The 16,515-nt window shown below is 38.4% G+C and overlaps 1 protein-coding gene across 4 annotated transcripts in view; it reads left to right on the forward strand.

Annotated features, from left to right (window-relative positions):
- LOC126183905 (AMP deaminase 2) overlaps window positions 1-16,515 on the forward strand; it is a 450,522-nt gene that overhangs the window by 401,479 nt on the left and 32,528 nt on the right. For all 4 annotated transcript variants that reach the window (XM_049926251.1, XM_049926258.1, XM_049926265.1 and 1 more), the window contains one exon: window positions 13,121-13,241. In XM_049926251.1, coding sequence (XP_049782208.1) covers window positions 13,121-13,241 — 121 coding nt within the window. The remainder of the gene's footprint in view (window positions 1-13,120; window positions 13,242-16,515) is intronic.

Here is a 16,515-nt window from a genome sequence, read left to right on the forward strand (position 1 = left end):
AACTCGTGTGGATCACCTCACACTTTTCGTTATTTAGCGTCAACTGCCTCCTGCCACACCATACAGCAATCTATTCTAAATCGCTTTGCAACTGATACTGGTCTCCGGATGACCTTACTAGATGGTAAATTACAGCATCATCTGCGAACAACCTAAGAGAACTGCTCAGATTGTCACCCAGGTCATTTATATAGATCAGGAACAGCAGATGTCCCAGGACGCTTCCCTGGGGAACACCTGATATCACTTCAGTTTTACTCGAATCCAGTCGCACAACTGAGATGATACCCCATAGGCCCGCAGCTTGATTAGAAGCGCTTGTGAGGAACGGTGTCAAAAGCTTTCCGGAAATCCAGAAATACGGAATCAACTTGAGATCCCCTGTCGATAGCGGCCATTACTTCGTGCGAATAAAGAGCTAGCTGCGTTGCACAAGAACGATGTTTTCTGAAACCATGCTGATTACGTATCAATAGATCGTTCCCTTCGAGGTGATTCATAATGTTTGAATACAGTATATGCTCCAAAACCCTACTGCAAACCAACGTCAATGATATAGGTCTGTAGTTCGATGGATTACTCCTACTACCCTTCTTAAACACTGGTGCGACCTGCGCAATTTTCCAATCTGTAGGTACAGATCTATTGGTGAGCGAGCGGTTGTATATGAGTGCTAAGTAGAGAGCTATTGTATCAGCGTAATCTGAAAGGAACCTAATCGGTATATGGACCTAAAGACTTGCCCGTATCAAGTGATTTGAGTTGCTTTGCAACCCCTAAAATATCTACTTCTAAGAAACTCATGCTAGCAGCTGTTCGTATTTCAAATTCTGGAATATTCCATTCATCTTCCCTGGTGAAGGAATTTCGGAAAACTGTGTTCAATAACTCCGCTTTAGCGGCACAGTCGTCGGTAACACTACCGTCGGCACTGCGCAGCGAAGGTATTGACTGCGTCTTGCCGCTTGTGTACTTTACATACGACCAGAATTCCTTCGGATTTTCTACCAAATTTTGAGAGAATGTTTCGTTGTGGAACCTATTAAAGGCATCTTGCATTGAAGTCCGTGCCAAATTTCGCGCATCTGTAAATTTTAACCAATCTTCGGGATTTCGCGTTCTTCTGAACTTCGCATGCTTTTTCCGTTGCCTCTGCAACAGAGTTCGGACCTGTTTTGTGTACCACGGGGGATCAGTTTTATCTCTTACCAATTTATGAGGTATGAATCTCTCAATTGCTATTGCTACTATATCTTCAAATTTGAGCCACATCTCGTCTACATTTGCATAGTCAGTTCGGAAGGAATGGAGATTGTCTCTTAGGAAGGCTTCTAGTGACACTTTATCTGCTTTTTTAAATAAAATTATTTTGCGTGTGTTTCTGGTGGATTTGGAAGAAATGGTATTGAGCCTAGCTACAACAACCTTGTGATCACTATGTTACATAAGAAGATGGTTCAGAACTTACCTACCTCTCTTGCATCATCTTCATCTCCAAAAATAGGAAAATAGATAAATGTCCGGAGAGTAATAAATATCTTCGTAGTGGTATCGATCTCGACAATGTAGGTAGAAATTTCTCTGATAGGCATTTGTACCCACATTTACCAGATCCTTTTCTATATTTTGTAAATAAAATTCAAGATAATAAACCCATAACCAGTGAAGCTGTAACGTCTACGCTCGGGCGTACGTTAACTCTTTAAAGCCTGTACTATGATAAGTTGACGGGCTTCACCTTATAAGAAAGGATTTTAGTAAATAAGTTGACCGCGTGTACCTGAATGGAGGCAAAATCAGACCTACACTCACTCAGTAACAACAATGATATGTCAAGCAAGTCTAAAGTGCAACTACATGTTAGGACGGACAAGAAACATACACAACAGATGCTACCAATTGTTAATAATACGGTCGCCAGCCTAGTTAGGCATAAACTGAGTTTCTTCCCTGTACAAGAGGAAGTACGTTCAAGCATAACAACACGTAGTAATACTACATTATATGGTAAATTTTAGAACCAGAAAAATCTACTGAACTAATAATTTCACTTTCTGTACTAATATGGACACACTTTATACACAACAATACACTGTAATGTTTACTACAACCTGCGTTTTGTCTTTTGATCCGACTGAAATCGGGCATAGGTTACCCTAGAAATAGCACTTTTGAAACACACCTACAAAGTCAATTTTAAGAAGGGTAAAACACTGATAAATTTAGGTTTTATATTGACTTTAACTTTGCTGGTCAAAGCAGTTCAGTACACTTCAGGATTCAAATGAATAGAAAAAAAAGAAAGGAGAAGGGGGGGGGGGGACCCTGAAACTGTTATGATCACTGTAGTGAAAGTTTGATCATTGAGAGCCTTAAGCATTCTAGATTTCCAATATATGATTTACCACTCTTTTTGTCTTATTTCCTGCTCATTTAACTACTGTTATTTTTGTCTCAATTTAAATAAACTTCATTACTAAACCAATTTCAATATTATCTTCCAACTTGGTCAGACCTATATTATTCGTCCAGTATTTCATTAACAACGAAGTTCTTTAAACATCATTCTAACATAGATAGGTCTGCAGGTAATGATTATTAACATAAACTTTAAATCTTCATCTTAGGATACTCGGATTGCACAACATGTGGAAAGGACCCTGTCTAGGTTAGTTGTGAGGATAATTAATTGATAGGACAGTTCTGGTAAAATTTAAGTTATTATTGAACAGTATGTAGCAAAAGTGACACTGGTCCACACAAATACAGTACTGAAAGTTTCAACCTGTTCGTATCGAAGAGGTGGTCGGCAGGCGGCGAGATGGCGAGGCACAAAGCACGCGTGCAATTACAGCAACGGCTCATGAAATATCGGCACTTTACTTCTTCATGGCGTCGCAATGCTTTTCCATTTAGTGCCTATGGAATATTGCCATGCTGTATAGGCGTCGGAAATAGCGCATCCGAGGCTCAACGAAACCACTTTTTCCAGGAGAGCCTCCTCGATCCAGCATGTGTTTCTCAGATCGACGCCCAACTCCAACTACTACTGATGAGCCCGTTATGCCGTACCGTGCCCGTGTGCATTTTCCCGCGCTCGCCTACCTCCACCTTTTCCTGCTCCCCTACAGACAGGGTATTCACCAAAGGTTTTACATTCCACATATTCTAATACATTGCCTACGTATGGACCAGGTGTACAAATACAACTTTCACATCTTACAATAGTTTGAACATTAGGTACACTTCCCTTCAATTACAACATTACTTGAAATTAGACATAAATATTAAAATTTACATCGAAAATTGTTTATAGGTTTTTCAACATAATGTCATGAAACAAAAAAGAAATGAAACCAGAATATTGATTATACTAATTTATCGAAATTCAGAAGAAAAAAATTTATTACATTTATACAGTAGGATAACGTTAGGGTTGTTACAAAGCCAGAACTCTCTAAATTATTACTTTTTAAAAACTCTTAAGGTTGTCATGTTGGAGTGACTTGGACTTCCAGTCTCTCAAAACAAGAACACAAGTAAATATTCATACAGGTAACAAGGAAGTTATACAGTTAAAATGTTCATATTTCACAAGCATGGTTGATAATTATCTAAATAAACATGTGCTCTTTTGAGAGTCTTTCCATGTAGTTCATGGTACAAGACATTTCATTCACAAGTAGTTAGTTTCATTAATTGATTCATTAAGTAATCACTTTAAGTATCATTCAGATTTGGCATTTACTTATGAGTTTCAGATGAGAGGTGGTACATGAAATAATGAGCAAAAGGTACTAACACATAAATACATACACACTGATATTACAAACAGTAGAACACAGTGCATACTCAGGTTTACATCAATATATATTTTCAAGCACACAGATTGTGAGATTCTATATCAGTTTTAATGTATGTATTAAACTGTTATTTCAATAGTATTTTTGTGTTGTACAGTATTCTTTTTCATTGATGCCAGGAATATGGACATGTGTTTGTGGGATGGATTGTTGGATCTTCACCCTTGTATTCACCTGATAGTTGCCAGAAAACTGTCCCCAAAATTTGGCAACAGAACATAAAATGTAATGAGCTTTAGTGGCTACATTTGAGTTACGTAACTTGCTGATTGTTGAAGAGACATTGAAATGTGTAACTCATTTTTAATGTAGCATGTCTACTTTAAATACCATCTGGGTTCAGCTTTACACATCGACAGTCACTTAATGTTTTTGAAATGCAGATATAACTTTTAAGATATGTTTACTGTATCACAACACAGATAACATTCACATCAGTTTGGTGCTTACAAAACTGATTCAAGACTGCGTTGCTAACTCAATACTGATGTGAACTGAACTGCCCCTATGACTGCTGTCATGTGTGCTTTTGTATCATCCAACATTTATAAGATCACTTTATGTATTATTTAAATTGAACATAATTAAACTTACAATTGAAATTTATATGCTTTCATAAAGATAGTTACATATTTTGTTTTTGGTTTTTATAATGAAATTTTGTAAAATACACATTGATAACAATATTTTATTAGTTTTTCTAATTACTTTACAATTACAGCATTATTTTTGGTCATAACATGCATCTGGTGTCTTTAGAGTGGGCTCTGTTGTTATTACTATTACTGTTTTGCATATTAACTCTACAAAGGATGATTTCAGTCTGTGTTTACATTTAGTTTAACATTTTTTTGGTTTGTAGTACGATCTTTCTATAAATTGATCAAAATTTAATACTATTGGTGTAACTTCATAATAAGTCAACCAGTTTCCATAGATACAGTAAGTTAGCAATGCCACAATTGAAACTTCTGCATGTATAAAACTGCATGTAAACATGCCATGATTGTATCACAATCACAGATATATGTGGAATTGCACTCTGTATTTTATTCTGTTCTGCTACATTACAAGCGGCATCTGCCTTGCTTGCTCTCATTTAGCTGCAGTACAGTTTATGTAATATACGGAAAAGACGTCTTGACAACAACATTGTGATTTGATGTATTGCCAACAGTAGTGTGTGTCAGCATATTTAGGACGTGGTTCAGTATGTTTTAGTTGGAACAAATTGTACAAAAATGTTACTTCATTTCAATACCAATAATGTCGTAGTTCATTATTTTTTTATGTAAATTGCCATATGTTTTCCATAAAGAAACATTTAAGGCATCAGATGTCCCTGAGTAAAGTAATAAAAACAGAAACAGATAATTAATCTGAAGACATTATTTATACTGTTACACTAAGTAGGAGGGGAACATTTCTACATAGACATATCTTTGGTGGTTTGTTTTTAAGTCTTTCATTAATGAACTTGAGTAGTTTGATTCCTGTCAGAACCATAGAAATTTCAATACGCCTTACATATTGACTCAACTGGCGTTGTACATCCAGTGTTCCCTTAGTGGATACTTTCTTGCAGTCATTCCTCTGTTGGTATGACAGTGATTTGGCGAGTGTAATGGGAATTTCAGGAATTTTGTTAACATCCCAGGGAATTTTTTTCCCCTAGCATTGAAATTTAATTTTATTATGCTTTACAAATCAGAAATTTCAAAATACTTAGTATCTCAATGCTTTTTAATTATTTCAATATTGTCTCATACATATTATTAATGTTAAAACAAACTGTGGCTAAACTGCAGCTAAGTGGAAAGAATTGTCGTAATTGTGAGATGCTCAAAGTGCCCCCTCCCTTCCCTCCCCAGTTTGCCATTAATTTCTCAGGAGCTTCTTATGACATAATATTCTGTAAATACACTTTGTAACATGTTCACCAATAAATGATGTTGTCAAAACACAGATATAACTTTTAAGGTATGTTTATCTGTATCACAACACAGGTAAAACTGATGTTGGTTTAGTACTCTGCATTTTGTACTGTCCTATTCAGCAACGTTATTTATGGTATGTGACACTCAGAACTCAAATATCAATCATCAAAAGCAACTCTTCAAAATTCTGCAGAAAATTGACTTTGAAGTTTTCGAAGGAATTTTAATTCACTTAAAAATAAAGTGGTTTTCACACCAGTTCATATGGCTCAAGTGGTAGAACTGGAGAATCCTAACTTGGTAACTTTGATAGATGTGCTCATCACATTATGAACTGCATAGAAATGGAAATATTTACAGACAACATTGTATAGGGGTACCATAGCTTTTAGTTTACTTCTTTGGTTACTGCATGTCTCTTTGCCCAAGGGACAGTCTGATGGCAGCTTAAATGGTTGATGAGGCACAGTTCCCAGATTACACTCACAACAGTTGATGATTCGAGGCCCTCTTTTGAAAATGTCACTGTATCTAGTAAGAACACAGAGCAGATTTGCTCTTTGTTGGCCACTAATCTGCCCTGAATCATTAACTTTGTTCTCAATGGCTGTTGTTAAATTACTCCATTGCAGGCATCTGAGGCTTCTGAATCTGGGAGTGGTCCCCACTGTGTGTACTTTTATCTGCATACAGAATTGGCCAAAGCCTTCAGCTGAAGTTAATAACTATACCTTCACACTAAGGCCTCCAAGGTATAAAAGAAAAGTCTGTTATAGTTTCAGTTTCTGCAATGGAACCAATGCTTAGTGTACAATTTGCAACCAGGTTGTCGACTATTAGGAAGGTGGGTCACACATCCTGTTCATCAAGTTTTACCACCAGATAGGTTTCTAAGTTTACAGCTTTACTTCGTGTGTGTATGTTACCTAGAATTCTGCATGCAATAGTAGGTAGAGTTAGCATCTTTATGCTCAGTAATTTGTCTGAAAAGAATAGAAGAAACTATTTTTATTTCTGCTTCAAAATTAACAACTGCTGTCATGTGTCATGTCAGTTTCTTCAGTTTTGTATAGCTACTGCCAATCACTTATCGTTTTGCTCTAACTGCGGACAGTCTTCAGCAATGGCTTGCAAATCATCATGCCTGGCAACAAATTCAGTATATAGTAATAAGTGCTTCACATCTGTGGCCCTCACCTCACTTTTGATCACTGCAGTGAGGCCACTTTGTACGAACGAAATTAGTTCTCCTGATGCTCATGATCTGTAGGTTGGTTTGACCCATGAGCCCCTGATAGTTGTCTCTAGAGTTACTGCCAGGGTGTAATCCCCAGTGTGCTTATTTTTCCACCTTCTGTTGTTTTGTTTCCTTAAGTTGTGTTTGTTTTCATTATTGTTATTTAGATACTCATTGCGTGTATTTTGTGACATCAGTGACGACTGTCGATTTTGTGAATTATCATGGGAATATTGCTCACACTCACAAACCATCATGTGATGTGTGGACATTGCCTTCAGAACTTCATCTATGTTCTTCAAGGAGGTCAATCATCTTGACAGTGGGTAAAAACACATCCACATCATGGTCAGACGAGTAATTAGCTTTTCCCTGATATGAAGCACAAGCATTCCGTTAAGTATTGTTAACAGGTCAGTGGGTGCCATTTATTGGTTCCAGTGCTTAGTTTTATTCAAATATTTTTCATGGTAATTGTGCCTTCCTTCACATTGTCTGCAGCAGTGTTGAACACTTTTTTCTTTAGTTTTTCCAATGAGCCTTTGACTTGTACTTGGCTAGGAATGCCTTTTTGAAGTTGTCATATGTTGAACAATTTTCTGACACTTCATTGCTGAGTCACCCTGTATATACCCTGACACAAATTTAATCTTCCAGATTTCATTCCAGCCATTTGGAATGACACCTCTAAAAGCTTTTTATAAATACATGATGGACTTCATGTCATCCTGATGTAAAGACAGCGAACTGCCTCCACTGAAGCATGTTTTCTTCTACAAAGTATGTAGGAAAATATGGTATTATCCTGACATTGGATTGAACTTGAGCATTCACAACATTGTGTGGTTTGTTAATGACATCATTTTTATTTTGATTGTCACTATTATAGTTACCTCCAATGCTGAACATGGTATCTTCTTCAAAAATAGATGCACCAGCTTCCAGTAGTTTCATGTTTTTTTATATGTGGATCTCTTTGTCCATGTTTTCTTTGTGATCATCAAGGCTAATGTTTACTTTGGCAATTCATTTTGCCATGATTTCAGAATGCATGCTTGCATGTTGTGCAAGTGTTTATGTAGTGTCATTCCGACTTTGCTGTGGATCTGTTCTTTTTGATTGTGACACCATCTTGAGATCTGCACATTTTATGCTTGTTCAGAATGGCTTTTTTTCACTGATGGTAGAAACAATTTCCTTATTTTTCTCTTCTGTAAGACTGGACATTTCTTAATTATTGTGGAAACTTGACAGACAAGTTTACTGCTTATGAGGCTGCTTAAAGGGGATGTGTGTGCTACAAAGATGGATACACGTGAAGAACATGTCACGTGCATCACCGATGCTTTTGCCTGCATTGAAGCCCACAGAGATGAAGTTCAACGTGCAACACAACACACCCTCCAATGCACTGAGATGGGAGGGGGATTTCTTGAAGACCTCTTTTAGAATAGATCAGTCATCTGTCCCACCATTATTCTGTGCACCACAGTGCCAACACAGCATTTCACTAAGTGATATTTACACTTTCCTTCATAGTCATTCATGGTTGTGTGTAGTCTTAAACCCGCTCCAGTTCTTTAATAATCGAAAAGTGTCCAAATTTCCATAGAACTTTATTGGTTTATTTTCACATGTAGAATCATGTCATAAATTATGTGACAGTCCTGAATCTCTCTGTATATATAACTGAAAAAAAAACAAAAAACAACCTAATGCTGGCTCTCAGAATGCTAGTTCCTTTCTTCAGAAAGGAAAGAGAGCTTGCTTGGGCACTCATACCATAGTACTGATCAAATCCTTGTAAGAAGATATCCTGATGCAGGTGAAGAGTTTAGTTCCTTCATAGTACCTAATACAGCCACTTGCTATTAATTTATCTGTGACATTAAATATGACGCATAAGTAAGGAGTATTCTCTTACAGTAATAAACACTGTACAAACAGAAGACTGAAACATGACTTCTTTTAAGATTATATGGCCAGTACTTACTGCCAGTCTGGCAACATCTAAGCACTGTTGTTCATCAAATCCTAGATGTCTACCAAAAGATACAGTAGGGTTTGTAGATGTGTTTTTTATTGGCCTTCCTTGTTTGTAGTTCACCCAGTGGTTCAGAAATCTGTATATTTGACCACTTCGCAAACAGTATTGCAGTTTGCTGATTTCAGCTTTTTCACAAACTATTCACAGTAAACTTCACTTGCAGATCATTGTATTGAATGTTATGGTAACAGACCTGCGACAAAATGGTTTGTGGTGTGGAAAGTTTGAAAGATTATCTACCATAAGATGTCAGAGAGACTACTCACCAAATAACAGAAACATTGAGTTGTCGACAGGCAAAAGGCACACACAAAAGATAGTAAAAACTTTACTAGCTTTTAGAAGAAATCCTTTGACAAACTATAGTGTGCGTGCACACGCGCATGCACGCACACACACGCACGCACGCGCGCGCACACACACGAACGCGCACAAACACGAACGCGCGCGCGCGCGCGCACACACACACACACACACACACACACACGAACGCGCGCACACACACGAACGCGCGCGCACACACACGAACGCGCGCACACACACGAACGCGCGCACACACACGAACGCGCGCACACACACGAACGCGCGCACACACACGAACGCGCGCACACACACGAACGCGCGCACACACACGAACGCGCGCGCGCGCGCGCACACGAACGCGCGCGCGCGCGCGCACACGAACGCGCGCGCGCGCGCGCACACGAACGCGCGCGCGCGCGCGCACACGAACGCGCGCGCGCGCACACACACGAACGCGCGCGCGCGCACACACACGAACGCGCGCGCGCGCACACACACGAACGCGCGCGCGCGCACCCACACACGAACGCGCGCGCGCACACACACGAACGCGCGCGCGCACACACACGAACGCGCGCGCGCGCGCGCCCACACACACGAACGCGCGCGCACACGCGCCCACACACACGAACGCGCGCGCGCACACACGAACGCGCGCGCACACACGAACGCGCGCGCACACGAACGCGCGCGCGCACACACGAACGCGCGCGCGCACACACGAACGCGCGCGCGCACACACGAACGCGCGCGCGCACACACGAACGCGCGCGCGCACACACGAACGCGCGCGCGCACACACGAACGCGCGCGCGCACACACGAACGCGCGCGCGCACACACGAACGCGCGCGCGCACACACGAACGCGCGCGCACACACACGAACGCGCGCGCACACACACACACACACACACACACACACACACACACACACACACACACACACACACAGAGAGAGAGAGAGAGATATTTTCATTCTCTTTTGTGCATTTCTGATGATTCAGTATTTCTGCTATTCAGTGAATGGTCTCCTTTACTCCTAAATTATTTATGTTCTGCCAGAACTTTTATTACTGTGAAGACAACAGCAATAAATGGGATTGTGTAATGCTGGCAGCATTAACCTCTCTGTGGTTTTCTGTCTTTTCAGTTATCAGTTTCATGCAACTAGTTTTGACAGTTTTTTTCAGCATGGGACCAGATATTTTACTACACATCAAAAGTTTGCTGTATGTGTTAACAGAACAATTTTCCTTACCACACTGTCATTGATGGTCACATACACTTTATAAGGCATCAACAATTTTCATCAATTTCTCAACCATTCTCATGAACAATTAAGTCATTGAAATATTGTTATAAATATGTAAGTCCAGTCATACTGCAACTTATTCAGACATCTCTCCAAGAATGAACAGTTCCTGATAGATTAAAACTGGCAGTAGTTATACCTCTGTTTAAAAAGGCAGTAAAAGTAATGTCACAAACTACATTCCAAGCTCCCTTTTAACTATCTTTTCAAACATTCTTGAAAACCTTGTGCACAGATTGATTGATAATCATCTCAACTGCCACAGTATCCTCAACGATAGTCATTTTGGGTTCTGTGCTGGTTTTTGTACTGGACAAGCAATATTCTCTTTTAACAACCAATTTCTGGAAGCCATTAACAAAAAATGTCTACATTAGATATTTTTTGTGATCTCTTGAATGCTTTCAATTGTGTAAGCCATCAAATTCTTCAAAAAATGCAGAATATTGTGGTTTAGGTAGTAGTACTATTGCTTCATGGCTTCAGTCAGACATAAAGGACCGAAAGCAGACTAATGCTGAATGGCTCAGTCAGAGAACCTGCCTCATCTGAGTGGGGGATCTTAAAATGCGCTATGCCACAGAGCTCTGTTTTAGGTCTGCTGCTCTTTCTTATTTTCATTAACTCCCTTTTTGTTCTGATACAAAGAGTAAATTTACCCTTTTTGCAGCTGATGCTACAATTCTCAATGATGAATTGAATTGTCCAGCAACAATCTTCAACTAACGATGAACAAAGTTTTCTCTCAAATTTTAAAATGGTTTTCTTCTAATGTTCTCTCACTGTATGCAGATAAAACCCATTACAAGAGGTTCCATGCACAATGAAGAAATCAACATAAAGTGTAGAGACCAACCAAAACAGAAAGTTGGGCTACAAAATTTCTTGTTGCATTTATAGACAGTAAATGTAATTGGCAACACACATTCTTTGTTTTCTTAAAAGACTCAGCTGAGCACTATTTGCACTATGAATTATTGCTTCTGTGGCTGAAGAATATACAATTAAGGCTTGCTGTTTTCGCTATTTTCATGGCTACTTTCATCTTTCAGTGATTAATAACATATGTTGTTACATTCCGGGGCTTTCATCTTTCATTCATTAATACCGTATGCTATTAATTCTGGGAGAATCAACCTCTTGAAAAAAGAGAGAGAGAGAGAGAGAGAGAGAGAGAGAGAGAGAGAGAGAGAGAGAGATACCAGAATGATGATTGGTGTTCATAATAGACACAGACACACTTGTTTCAAAAGATTGTTATCCCTACTACCTCCTCACAGTATATTTTTTCCTTGTTGACCCTTGTCACAAATATCTTTTCTCTGTACAAAGACAACAACAAATCTCACGACTACAACACAAGAACCAAAAATAGTTCAAACATTGAATTGAGGAGTCTAAATCTGGTTAAAAAAATGTGTTTATTACTTCAGCACTAAGCTGTTTAATGCACTACAACTGTATATGAAATGCCTTAATAAGCATGAGCCAAAATTCAAATTCTAAAAGAGTGCCTAATGTAGAAATCATTTTATATTGTCAATGAATTTTTGGCAGTAAATGAATACCACTACTAAAACTACAATTGTTTTACAAATACTTATTTTGAGCACTATCATAAACATAAAAAAATCTGATTTTTTGTATTCATGTATTTATTTATTTAATTTAATTTATTTACTTATTGTAATACTTGGCTTAACTGTGCTTCCTGTATGTATTACTGACCCTTCCTCTGTGTAACACAACTTAATGTTAATTGGGTATATGTTATTAATGTGATATTTTATTGAAATTATATCTTTTATGGTATTTATGTAATCTGAGCCATGTACAATTTGACACAGTCCATATCTTTGAGATTTACTTGCTACCTGAACCTACAGAACATGAAATAAGTAAATAAATTTTGTGATTTGAACTTTGAAACTCACACACTGTAATTATACTCATTGCAATATTTGTGCAAATGTCACAAAAATTATCGTGAATATCTGCTGCTGTTCAAGAAACAAATAGTTCCCTGAGTGTCACTTCCAGCAGCTGTTTAAATTCGTTTCGTTTTCTCTTGGAGAACATGACAACTTTGTCTTTAACAATTGTATGGCAAAAACCACATTTGAAGTGCTTAAATGGCAGATAACTATTACGTAAAATTTCTGGTGGTGGTGTCTATAACATGAGATGGGTGGACAAGATAAAATAATCTTAAGGAAATTATACAGTCTGCAAATGTGTTGGCTAGTATCACCCATGTAACCCTGAATAATAAACTGTGTGAGTTCCAAACTACGCAGAGTGCACCACTGTACGAAAAACTTATACGTATTTTGCTTTGTGTTTAAAAATGACCTGCTCGTTGTATTTTTTGTCATATTTTATTGTCATTGCACATCCATCATCTTTGACTCTTTGTTAAAGGGAACAAGATCTAAATACTTTTGTCCTGAGACCTCATTGTGGTGAAGCTGGTCCTATTCAGCATCTGGTATGTGGTTTCATGATGGCTGAAAACATTTCACATGGACTATTGCTCCGAAAGGTTAGTGTTTACAGTTCAAAATGACATGTTTACTATGTAACTGTTGCTTGTAAAATATTACATTTTATAATTGTTGATAATGAAAAGAAACGTTGGCTTACTGGCTGCTGAATCAGTAATACGTGTAAAAGGCGTGGCAGATAAAAAATTTGAAACTATAGCTGAAACTTGCAGAAGTATTCTTTCATCAGCATAAAAAAAAGCAAAATGTTGATATTATATGTTCAGTTCCTGTTATTGCTGGTGGTGAGCGGATACTCTCTGTCTGTCGTAAATATTGAACAATGGAAACTCTGGGTAGAAATGCAAGGAACAGAATGGATAATCTGCTTTCAGCAGGCAGCATTCCTAAATATTTCTGATAAAAATACTTAAAAGTAGAACATACTGTTGCTAGCATTTGGTATGTGTATGCTCCTTTCTTAGGAGGGAAAGAGGGATTGGTTGCAAAAAGTTTGAAAGGGACCTGACCTGACTCACCTGTTATGAGAACAAGGGAAACAACAGGACAGACATAGGGTTGGAGTGATAAAGAGTTCTTTTCAACCCTATCCCACCAATCAAAATTTCCTCCTGAGGCAGGAACATACAAGTTATAAATACTAGGTATAATATTTGCTACTTTTAAGTGTTTCTGTTGGCAATACTAGGAAATTGTCCTCCTGAAATAAGGTACTAAACAGTTATTCTGTCTCCTTGTAGATTAACAGTTTTCTCAGTTGGATTTTGCTGTTGATACTGTAAACATTGTAGTAATTTATAACTTCGATTTAGCTTTATTATTGACAGTCTTTAATGTATAACTGGTGTGGAACTGTAAAATATAGTGGGGCTGCAGTTTTTCTGCATTTATCAACATATTTTGCAGATATTGAATTATTCAAAGCTAATGATTTGGATGCAGAAAAACCATCAACTTCTAATGCTTGTCTTCCTTCGATAAATAATTGATTTGTGAAGAAGATATGAGAGTTTAATATAGCACAGGTTAAAAGGTATTGGTCAGTTTTCTTAATCACTTTCTGTGATGAAATGAAGTAGATTTTTAATTATGATTTTTTTCTTAGTTTGTTTATGTGGAGCATTATCATGCATTAAAACTTGCATAATTAGTGTTCAGTGAGTTTGTGAACTCCATATGCTACAACATTAATTTAATTCATTGGATCAAAATATGATCATCACATTCTGAGCTGTTGTGAAAGTCTCCATTTCAAACATGAGAACGGGAAAAGCCATGAATGTCATTAAATCTCTGAAACCTTTGTAAATTTTGCAAGAATATAAAATAATAATTACAGACGAACTTATTTGCTATCCTTGTTGTTGTTGTTGTGGTCTTCAGTCCTGAGACTGGTTTGATGCAGCTCTCCATGATACTCTATCCTGTGCAAGCTTCATCATCTCCCAGTACCTACTGCAACCTACATCCTTCTGAATCTGCTTAGTGTATTGATCTCTTGGTCTCCCTCTACGATTTTTACCCTCCGCACTGCCCTCCAATGCTAAATTTGTGATCCCTCGATGCCTCAGAACATGTCCTACCAACCGATCCCTTCTTCTAGTCAAGTTGTGCCACAAACTTCTCTTCTCCCCAATCCTATTCAACACCTCCTCATTAGTTACGTGATCTACCCACCTTATCTTCAGCATTCTTCTGTAGCACCACATTTCGAAAGCTTCTATTCTCTTCTTGTCCAAACTATTTATTGTCCATGTCTCACTTCCATACATGGCTACACTCCATACAAATACTTTGAGAAACGACTTCCTGACACCTAAAGCTATATTCGATGTTAACAAATTTCTCTTCTTGAGAAACGCTTTCCTTGCCATTGCCAGTCTACATTTTATATCCTCTCTACTTCGACCATCATCGGTTATTTTACTCCCTAATTAGCAAAACTCCTTTACTACTTTAAGTGTCTCATTTCCTAATCTAATTCCCTCAGCATCACCCGACTTAATTCGATTACATTCCATTATACTCGTTTTGCTTTTGTTGATGTTCATCTTATATCCTCCTTTCAAGACACTGTCCATTCCGTTCAACTGCTCTTCCAAGTCCTTTGCTGTCTCTGACAGAATTACAATGTCATCGGCGAACCTCAAAGTTTTTACTTCTTCTCCATGAATTTTAATACCTACTCCGAATTTTTCTTTTGTTTCCTTTACTGCTTGCTCGATATACAGATTGAATAACATCGGGGAGAGGCTACAACCCTGTCTCACTCCTTTCCCAACCACTGCTTCCCTTTCATGCCCCTCGACTCTTATAACTGCCATCTGGTTTCTGTACAAATTGTAAATAGCCTTTCGCTCCCTGTATTTTACCCCTGCCACCTTTAGAATTTGAAAGAGAGTATTCCAGTCAACATTGTCAAAAGCTTTCTCTAAGTCTACAAATGCTAGAAACGTAGGTTTGCCTTTCCTTAATCTTTCTTCTAAGATAAGTCGTAAGGTCAGTATTGCCTCACGTGTTCCAACATTTCTACGGAATCCAAACTGATCTTCCCCGAGGTCGGCTTCTACCAGTTTTTCCATTCGTCTGTAAAGAATTCGCGTTAGTATTTTGCAGCAGTGACTTATTAAACTGATAGTTCGGTAACTTTCACATCTGTCAACACCTGCTTTCTTCGGGATTGGAATTATTATATTCTTCTTAAAGTCTGAGGGTATTTCGCCTGTCTCATACATCGTGCTCACCAGATGGTAGAGTTTTGTCAGGACTGGCTCTCCCGAGGCCATCAGTAGTTCTAATGGAATGTTGTCTACTCCCGGGGCCTTGTTTCGACTCAGGTCTTTCAGTGCTCTGTCAAACTCTTCACGCAGTATCTTATCTCCCATTTCATCTTCATCTACATCCTCTTCCATTTCCATAATATTGTCCTCAAGTACATCGCCCTTGTATAGACACTCTATATACTCCTTCCACCTTTCTGCTTTCCCTTCTTTGCTTAGAACTGGGTTGCCATCTGAGCTCTTGATATTCATACAAGTGGTTCTCTTCTCTCCAAAGGTCTCTTTAATTTTCCTGTAGGCAGTATCTATCTTACCCCTAGTGAGACAAGCCTCTACATCCTTACATTTGTCCTCTAGCCATCCCTGCTTAGCCATTTTGCACTTCCTGTCGATTTCATTTTTGAGACGTTTGTATTCCTTTTTGCCTGCTTCATTTACTGCATTTTTATATTTTCTCCTTTCATCAATTAAATTCAATATTTCTTCTGTTACCCAAGGATTTCTATTAGCCCGCGTCTTTTTACCTACTTGA

The sequence above is a fragment of the Schistocerca cancellata genome, chromosome 1, assembly GCF_023864275.1.
Source record: "Schistocerca cancellata isolate TAMUIC-IGC-003103 chromosome 1, iqSchCanc2.1, whole genome shotgun sequence".
Lineage (NCBI taxonomy): Eukaryota > Metazoa > Arthropoda > Insecta > Orthoptera > Acrididae > Schistocerca > Schistocerca cancellata.